The 9,256-nt window shown below is 45.2% G+C and overlaps 1 protein-coding gene across 2 annotated transcripts in view; it reads left to right on the top strand.

Moving 5' to 3' along the window:
- Positions 1-8,886, top strand: part of NOP58 (NOP58 ribonucleoprotein) — a 30,748-nt gene extending 21,862 nt beyond the window's left edge. The window contains exons 12-15 of one of the 2 annotated variants that reach the window (XM_084818062.1): positions 1,392-1,453; positions 3,475-3,605; positions 7,301-7,446; positions 8,500-8,886. In XM_084818062.1, the coding sequence (XP_084674188.1) occupies positions 1,392-1,453; positions 3,475-3,605; positions 7,301-7,446; positions 8,500-8,565 (405 nt within the window). In that variant the 3' untranslated portion in view covers positions 8,566-8,886. The remainder of the gene's footprint in view (positions 1-1,391; positions 1,454-3,474; positions 3,606-7,300; positions 7,447-8,499) is intronic. The other variant, XM_084818072.1, reaches the window with a different exon arrangement.
- Positions 8,887-9,256: the final 370 nt, after the last annotated feature.

Raw genomic sequence — 9,256 nt, forward strand, 5'->3', positions numbered from 1 at the left:
GTCATAGGCTGATGTTGATGCATCGCCCTCCCACTCGCCACGATGAGCTGTGGAATGGCCTCTGGTAGGATGAGGTGCAAGAGAAACTTCGGGGTACTGAGAGTGTATGGGAAAGATTGCTATGTGGAGGAGGAAGCGAAGAGGGACTTAGTACACCTTGAAGAGGTGGTCCAAGGTGTACTTTAACGTGGTAATTAAGAACATAAGAGCCATGCTGGATCAGACCAAGATTCCATCCAGTCCAGCATTCTGTTTACACAGTGGCCAACCAGCTGCCGACTGGGAGCCCACAAGCAGGGCACGAGCGCAATGGCACCCTCCTGCCCATGTTCCCAGCAACTGGTGTACATAAGTATACTACCTCTGATACTGGAGGTAGCACATAGCCATTAGTACTAGCAGCCATTGGTAGTCTTCTCCAGGAATTTCCATAGTTTAACTATGCGCTACTTGAAGAAGGACTTCCTTTTATCTGTCCTGAATCTCCCACCAGTCAGCTTCATGGGATGACCCCACTGGATTCTAGTATTTTGAGGGAGGGAGAAAAAGGTCTCCCTATTCACATTCTCCACACCATGCATAATTTTGTAGGCCTCTATCGTGTCTCCCCTTACCCTCCTTTTTTCCAAGCTAAACAAGCCCAGCTGTTGTAACCTTCCCTCATAGGGGAGATGCTCCAACCCCTTGATCATTTTAGTTGCCCCTTTCTGCCCTTTTTCCAGCTCTACAGTATCCCTTTTTAGGTCTGGTGACTTTGGTTGTGGCTTTACAGCTTTAAAGGGAGGGGGTGCTGAACCGTTGAAACATCAAACAGGAAGCTGGTGAACTTTGGTTCATATTGTATAATATGGAAGTATTCATATACCAGGCAGCTGCTGTTGCCTGGTTGAATTCCAGCTTGCTCAATCCTCAGCCACGCTGTCTCTAGAGCCTAGTGGCCTTATTATTTTTCTTCTGGGATACAGAACTGGCCTCCCATAGCAATTGCTGCGAAAGGCCAAACAATCTGAAAGGCGTTGCCATCATGACTTCAAGATAAGTGAACCTGAATAGTTTAACCCAGTCAGTGCCCTCCAGATGGTTTGGACTTCAGCTCCCCTCAGCCCCAGGTCTGGAATGCTGGAACTTGTGGTCCAAACCATCTGGAAGCCACCAGGTTGGGGAAGGCTGGTTTAACCAGCATTTATTTCCTCATCCCTGCAAGTGGAGAGCACATTATTACCCTGTCATTAGGAGGAGATCCTTCAAGTTTATTTGTGTGTATTTTTTTTCTTCCCAGTACCCCATATTCAGTTTGAATCCTTTTCAAGGGCTGTGTTGCTTGTGACCATTTTTATTGTAACTATTGTGAGTCATTTGTTTTTCATAACTGTGACTTTTTCTCCCCTCAGATAAGACGAGTAAGTGGCACAGGAAAAGCCATGGCCAGGGCAGACAAATATCAGCATAAGAGGTGGGTAACTGTGTGTTCACTTGGCCTATGTATAGTTCTTGTTGTTTTTAATTTTTCCTGCTCAAGTGCTTAGGTTTTACGTTTGCTGTACTCAAATGTCTGTCATTTGGACCAGTAGAAATATTCTGAGTGCCACTTAGCATGCTTGCTTTTAATGTATTTGTGGAACTGACTGGCTGGATGTAGATAAGACAATATTTTGTGTCAAAGGTTGTTGATATCCTGCTAGAACAATTGTGCCATGGTGTTCCTGTGTTTTATATGGTAGACTGAGGACTTCAGTGATGTTTCACTCAGTGCCAGTCAAAATGAGTTTAAGTCTATTGCCCTCCAGCACCATCTTTATTTGGGTTCAAAAGGACGGCTTTGCGTTTTGGAACTCAGGCCCCCTCTGTTTTGTACTTAGGTTCTTTGGCAAGTTACTTTTCTTTTAGTCTCACCATTTTGTCTTTTGGGAAATGAGCATTTGTGATTGGCCATGCCCACCATGGCAGCCATTTTATGAATTGGGCAAGCCCCCATGGCAGCCATTTTGTGAGAGTGTCCACAACACCAGATTCCAAACATGCCCACTTGTGTTTGGTCCTGCATGTTTTCTTGTTATACGTTTAACTTTGGATTCCAGACCACAGCCCATGGATCTACCATTCTTCCCTAATAACATTTAGGGGGAAGTTCACCCAGGACAATTCCCTCTATGTCTGAGCTGCTACCACACTCTGATCCCATGAGGAAATGCTGGCGTGAACCAGGGTGCACGCAGATATAGCCAGCAACCCATTCGCACAATTGCAGCAGCACTTTTCCTACCCACTGTGATCCCTGGGATCTTAGTGGATACTGCCATTCATGCTAGTCGTTCCCTAGTTAATTGTGGCACAGCAGCTGCTCACACAGAGAGGAAACCACCTGTGTGAACTGACTGCTGGTCTGGAATAGTTTTGCACGAGCTCTGTGAAACTATTGGAGATCTGTCTTCAGAGGCAGTACCTCTTTGACTGCCAGATGCTGAGGACAAACAGAGGAGGTACAGTTGGCCTCCTGTTCAGTTTATGGCCTTCCCAAAAGCATCTGGCTGATGTGGCAAATGGAACGGTAGACTAGATTGAGTGTTTGGTCCAATCCAGCTGTGGGCTGCCCTTCTGTTCTTAATATGAAACAATGAGGCTTGGCGAAAGTTAGTAAATTTTAAAAAGGATGAATTTGGAAATGGATTTGCAAGCCAATGAGCTTTAAGTGAAAATGAGCTCGGAAGCTCTCCTGGGGTATATATTACTCCTGAATTGGGGCATCAGTCCTTGGCATCTTCTTCTCTCCATCCTTCTACCAAGCTTTCCGCAACCTGGGGCCCTCCAGATGTGTTGGACTACAACTCCCGGAATCCCCCAGCTGGGGATTCTGGGAGTTGTAGTCCAACACATCTGGAGGGCCCCAGGTTGCAGAAGGCTGTTGCTACCTGTCTCATGTAGTGTAAGAGCACCCTTGGGAGAGACTGCATTGCTTCTGTGCTAAGCTGTCAGCGTTCTAGAAATGTTGAAGGAGAGTATCTTTAAGGACATTTGGGGTGGGAAATCAGTGTGAACTTCAGTGCCCACCCGTCTAAAACAGGGGTGGGGAACCTTAGGCCTGGGGGCCAGATCCAGCCCATTGTTGTTCCCCAGGTGATCACACCACCTCTCCCTGGCCCCACCCGCTTTCTCCCAGCCAACTAGTCGTTTGGTGGCTTCCTGGCTTTTGTGCAGTTCCCCCCCCCCTTCTAAAAGTTGAAGTGCCTCTCCGAAGGCGGAGTAACTGGTAGGCTACAATATGCTGGTGTGTTGTCTATATTTGGCCCCGCCCCTTTCGTCTTTAGCCCTTCCCCCTTTGCCTTCAGCCCCACCCTTCACTGGGATGTGGCCCCTGAGAGCGTCACTGAAATGGGATTCAGCCCTTGGGCTGGAAGAGGTTCCGCACCCTGATTCAAAACAGTGCTCTTGCCTGACACGTTTACAACTTCTAAGAACTCGTTTTTGCCATTCCAGTGAAGTGAAGACATATGACCCTTCTGGGGAGTCTACACTGCCTCTGATCCCAAGAAAGCGAAAAATACTGGAAGAACAAGAGACGGTGCTTCCGATAAAAGCAAAGAAGGCTAAAGTAGTAGAAATCAAAGGTTAGTTGCTGGTGCATCTGGGAGCTGAAGTTGTATGATTGGCTTCCAGAGTCCTTGTGGTCCAACTAATCTAAAATTATTCTACTCTCTTCTATCGGACAAGCTTGAGCGCTTTCCACTACACTTTCCTTATATTGCGGGTGACAGGATAAATCTCCCAGGTGCTTTCAGTGAGTATTTAGGTTCCCCATTCCTCTTTAAAACCTCAATAACAGAAACTCATTACCCTGTTTTCCTGCTAAACATCCAGTACTTACTGCTGCATCCTGGGTTGTATCTAGTGCTGTCCCTCTGCTGACGGAATACCCCTTGATTGGGCAGAGGCTTCTGTCAGCAAAATGGGGAGGGAGTCTCTTTTTACCAATCCCCCCTTACCTATGCAGCAACCACCACCTCCACTCATGCCTAAATCTGCTCCAGAAGATTGGAGAACTCTTGTGATAGTGTGGGAAGTGGCTTGGCGGCTGAAGGGGGGGATTGGTGAAAATCACTGCCTTCTCCATCCCAGTGACAGAAGCCTTGGCTGCATCAAAGACTCTTCTGTCAACCGGATGGGGGGACCGTTGGATACAACCCTGTTTTTTTTTTCCTGGTTTGCATCAGGATAAAATTCACAGTAGTTGGTCTTCTGCATCTTTATTTCTAGCTGAGCTTGCCAGATAGGTTTCACTCTGCAGTCCAGCAAACATATCCATGTTGCGGATATACATTGTCAGTTTATTTTAAAATCTTGGTTAGGTTCTACATCATAAAAAGTGATGAGAAATTTTGATCTCTTAAGAGAAACACAAAGCTCACCATGGCTTGCGTTAGCCTATGCTAAAAAAAAGAAAGAAATTGTGAGCCCAGGCTATCTACATTCTGCACTAGTGAAATCTGAATTTTACCACCTTTTCAAGTGTGCACGTTTTGGTTGTTTTGCTTATTTTTTTCCCTTTGCATAACGTGCTGGTGATGTTAGTCATGAGGAGGAGGGTAAAGGAGCCCTGAAGCACACCTAACCCCCTGCCCCCCAGACACTAGATATCTTATCCAGCCACTGGTTTGACTTCTGAGACTTCCCCAGATGTTGCATGTAAACTTCCAAGTACATTTGTGCAGCCATGAGGGCTAGAAACATGATTTCTTTATCAAAAGCTGGGATTTGGGGAGGGGGAGCTTAATCGTGTGGCCAGTACCACATCCTGTGCTGCTTCCACAGAATTGTTCTGTGTGCACAACCCTAGCATTAAGTAAGTATACATGGTTTGCTTCTATTGCAAATTTGTGGTTTTCGAGTGGAACTCTGAAATCTCTGTTGAGGAATGTTTGGGGGGGGTTGGCTTATGGTGCTGAAAGAAACAGAGGCACATTCAGTTTAGTTGTTCTTGGTGGTTGAAATACAGGGCTTGGCTTGGTACTGAATATGAAATGGCAAGAGACCCCTTTGAGTCCTGCACTGCATGCAGTAAAGATGCTATTGGTTTCATTTGTCAATGACAATAATTTGGAAATAAGTCCTTCCACACCGTCATGTTTGCTGGCTCCAGATGTAGGCAAACGAGATGGCTTCCCTGAAGCCTCCATCCTCATTTTGTCCTAGCCATGAAAGTGTTGTGACAAACTCTGCTGGGAACAAGCGCTTTCCAGGCTTCGTGAAGGCCCCCCTACTGCCAGCTCTGAAGCGTCAGGGGCCATGAAATGTAGCTGAAATGTTGTCCCATCATAACTTGTGATAGGCTCCCATGCAGGGGAACACAGCTAGCTTGTGTTGCAACAGCAGGACTGTTTCCTCAGGATAACAAACTCTTCTTGCCTGTTTGCTGAAATCATGTTCTGTTACAAGGGGCAGGGGGGGGGACCTCTTTCAACCCAGGGCTGAATTCCATTTTGGAGAAGCTCTCTGGGGCTGCATTCCAGTGGTGGGCAGGGCTGAAGGCAAAGGAGGGCGGGGCCTAAATACCAGCCATATTTTAGCTTACACTTCTTCCTGCCAATAACTAGGCCTCAGGAGGGGCATTTCAACCATTTAGAATGGGTGGAAAAACCTGCACAAAAGCCGGGGAATCACCAAACGACTGAGGGATACAGGGAAAGCGAGAACCACCTGGTAACATGGGGAATGGGCTGTGGCCATCTGGAGAACCCCAGAGGGCCAGATTGGGGGGGGGGCAGATTTGGCACCCTGAGGTTATTCTCTTAGATAGCACAGCTTATTGGGGATGGAATGAGATTGATGTGACTATTGCAGATGTGTACTTGAAGACTGCAGATATGTTCCTTGTAGGAAGCCTGGCGGTTCCCAAGGCTTGGGGCAGCGAAGGTTCCCTGTAGCAACACCACAGGGGACTGTGTTGATTTGTGGTTGGCTTCTAGGTATGATGTATTTGCTGGTTTTAACCTTTTACAGCCCTAAAGGGATTGAGGCCAGGTGATCTGAAGGAACGTCTCCTCCCATGTTTATCTACTCAGACATTAAGTTCATCATCTGAGGCTCTCATATAAGGTACCCCCTCCAAATGAGGCAAAGTGGGTGATTACCAAGCAGAGGGCCTTTTCATTGGTGGCATGCAGTCTGTGGAATGCCTTCCCCAGAGAGGCTCACCTGGCACCTACATTATAGTCTTTTGGACACCAGGTGAAGACCCTTTTATTCTCTCATGCATTCTAGGAATTGTTTTTAGTGCTTGTAGATCACTGTACTTCTATTGCTGTTAGTTTTACTTTGGTTTTCTGTGTTGGGAGTGTTTTTAGTCTTCGCTGCTGATTTTATCTTGGTTTGATTATGTGCTGTTTTTGTTCATTGTTTTGTTTGTATTTTAAGTTTTTAACATATTGTAAAGTTGACCGCCCAGAGAACATGACTTATTGGCTGGTTTTAAAGTATAAGAAGTCAAATAAATGAAATAAATAAAACATGTAGCTCAGAACCAGTATGTGTTACTAGAGGAGAAGGAGGTCAGGGCTCCTGGCACTTAACTGTGGAGAAGAAAATTCAGCAGCTGCTGCTGCCTTCCTCACTCTTGCTGCAGCTGCCATATCCCCTCTTTTAAAGAACTCTTAAGATACAGGAACTTCGTCTTGCTTTGCATGGGGTCACTCCAGATATCCACATATCTAGAATGGACATGCCAAGGAAGACCCTGAGCTCCTACACCTTAAAAATGCCTAATGTCTGAATGAGCAGTGAATACCCCTGTCACTGTACTCCTCACCTCCACAGCAACAGTCTATACAATAAACATAGAAGCGTTCACAATTCTCTCTTCTTTGGTGAGCTGCCGAAGTCCAGACCTTGGCCATAACGCTTTCTTATTTGGATGTAGCTCTTGCTGGCTAGTCCTAACATCCTTTTTAGCTGGGTTTTGTAGTTTGTTATTCTTGGTATTAAAAGTACCATTCTTTGCCCAGACTCCTCAGGGTGGGTGCAGTGGGCCAAAAGAGCTGAGGTTGTGTCTTTTTCATCCAAAGCACAAGGATATCATCTACAAAAACGACAGGTGGGTGAATGTATGCCATAGGATGGTGCAGTATAGCCCAAAAGATTGCAGGAGAACTCCACATTATACTTGAAATGTTCCTCATAGACTTCTTCAGTTTGAAGAACTGGCATTTTTTTCTTGCTTTGTAGCTTGTATGGCACTGCGGTTCAAAAGCTTTTCCTGGGTGCTTTTGAGGGATAACAACCATAGTCTTCATATTGTTTTTCTCCATAGAAGAAGAGGAGGAGGAGGAGGAGCAAGAAGACGGTGAACATGTCAAGAAGAAGAAGAAGAAAAAGGAGAAAAAACAGAAAGCCCAAGAAGAGGCTGTTTGGGTAGAAGAAGAGGAAGAAGACCCCTCAACTAGCTCAGCAGTGGAGGTAAGACACCACAGAATTAGTCCCTTTCAGCAGGTAACCCCCCTTTCAGGCTTAGTCTTTCAGGGGGGTCACCTTCGCTGTTTATGTACACACCAGTTTGGGAGCGTAAAAATTATCCATGCCTTTGTATCCATTTTCTGCCCTAAATCGTTTTGTCTGTTGAAATGTCAAGTGCAGCTGGAGATCTGGATAAATGTAGATGGACTAGAAATCCATGCATTTTGAATCACAGGAGTGGGCAGACTAGCAGCCCCCCAGACAAAACAAAGGCCCTGCAGAATCTGGGATGGCAGAGAGAGAGAGAGAGAGAGAGAGAGGAAAGAGTACTCTTTTAAAATAGGTATTTGATGGCATTCGATTGATTCCATCCTCACCAGAAAACAACTACCTCCATATGTATTTTAGCCATGTCTCTTTCACAACCCTCAGCTTTCCATTTCTTAGAATCCTTTCAGGGTCATGATGAATTGAAAGCGGCAGCCAGGGGAGAAATTATCTCCTCAGTCCCTTGTGAGTCATGAGCCAAACAGAATGGCTTGCGTGCACTCTCAGAGTAGGGTAGCAATGGTCCAGCTGCACAGTTCAGAGGAGGCCATGTTCTAATTTATGAAAAGGAAACTCTGACGGCTTGCACGAATGAGTACAGTTCATGCTGAAGTGTTTGATGCGTAAGCTGTTTGTCTCCATTTAAACTCCCCCTCAAAAATGCCAGAGTAGCCTGCCTTTCTTAAGGCTGATAGCCTCTGCATAAATTGAGGAAGAATGACTTTGTTCCGTTGGGATGCTTAAGAGATGAAAGCTTTCTGTTGCTGAGTTCTGTTGACTCATTTCATTAGGGTTATATTGATGGTAACCATGGATTTCTGCCATTCTCAGAGCTTCTCTGTCGAAAGAGATTAGCAAATAGAAGTAGAATAGGACCATGCATTCTCCTTCGTATCTCCCCTAAAGGGAAGAACCCTTTGATTTGCTTTAAAGAAAAATGTTAATGACTAACTCTGTGTATTTCATGTACCATTATGAGTTCAGTGTAGCAATACTTATTATTTTCAGAGTACAGAGAAGAAGAAGAAGAAAAAGAAGAAGAAAATTAAAGTGGAGCCAGAAGATGAAGATTAAGAAGAGGAAAGCACTGTCTCCTTGGATGGCTTGCATGACATTTGTGTTTCCTGAGACATTTCCTCTGAGGAATTCCATATACTTTCCTTGGGACCTTTTTTAAAATGTTCAGTTCTTTAGTTTAGCCACTGCCCTGTTAGTAACTTTTTTTTTTTAGTTGAAAGTTTTGTGTTAATATTACTATAAGCTCCTTTTGGATCCTGACTTATACCTGAAAAGCAGTATATAAAAGTTTTGAAATCAGTAAATAACTTTTCAGTGGCAGGGTTTCCTTCCTGCAAGGCTTTACATCTGAATAAAAATACTACTTTTATGTGTGTGTGTGTGTGTGTGTGTGTGTGTATCCATTTCTTTCAGATTACCTGTAATTATGTTGATTTAATTTTGTGAATGTGAGGGGCATTCAAAAAAAGCTTCCTTGTGAAGTTATTTAGCAATCCAGCTGGAGGAAAAGTATATGCAGGTGGAGAGAGAAGCAAGGTGCTCACCATTGGAGTTTGAGGATCATGTCAAACAGGCCGCTGGAGGAAAGGTATATGCAGCTTGGAGGCTCAGCATCAATGTGAGGCTGAGCAATTAAGGAGCAAAAATGTCTTGAAGAAAGGTGGCTACAGCTCGAAAAGTGCTTGAGCTTGGAGTTGGAGCAGCAAGGTAGCCCACTTCAGCAGCAGCCCAGCAGAGTAACCCCAAA

Source organism: Heloderma suspectum, chromosome 1, assembly GCF_057233095.1.
Source record: "Heloderma suspectum isolate Gila_16-S chromosome 1, 16-S_ref, whole genome shotgun sequence".
Taxonomy (NCBI): domain Eukaryota; kingdom Metazoa; phylum Chordata; class Lepidosauria; order Squamata; family Helodermatidae; genus Heloderma; species Heloderma suspectum.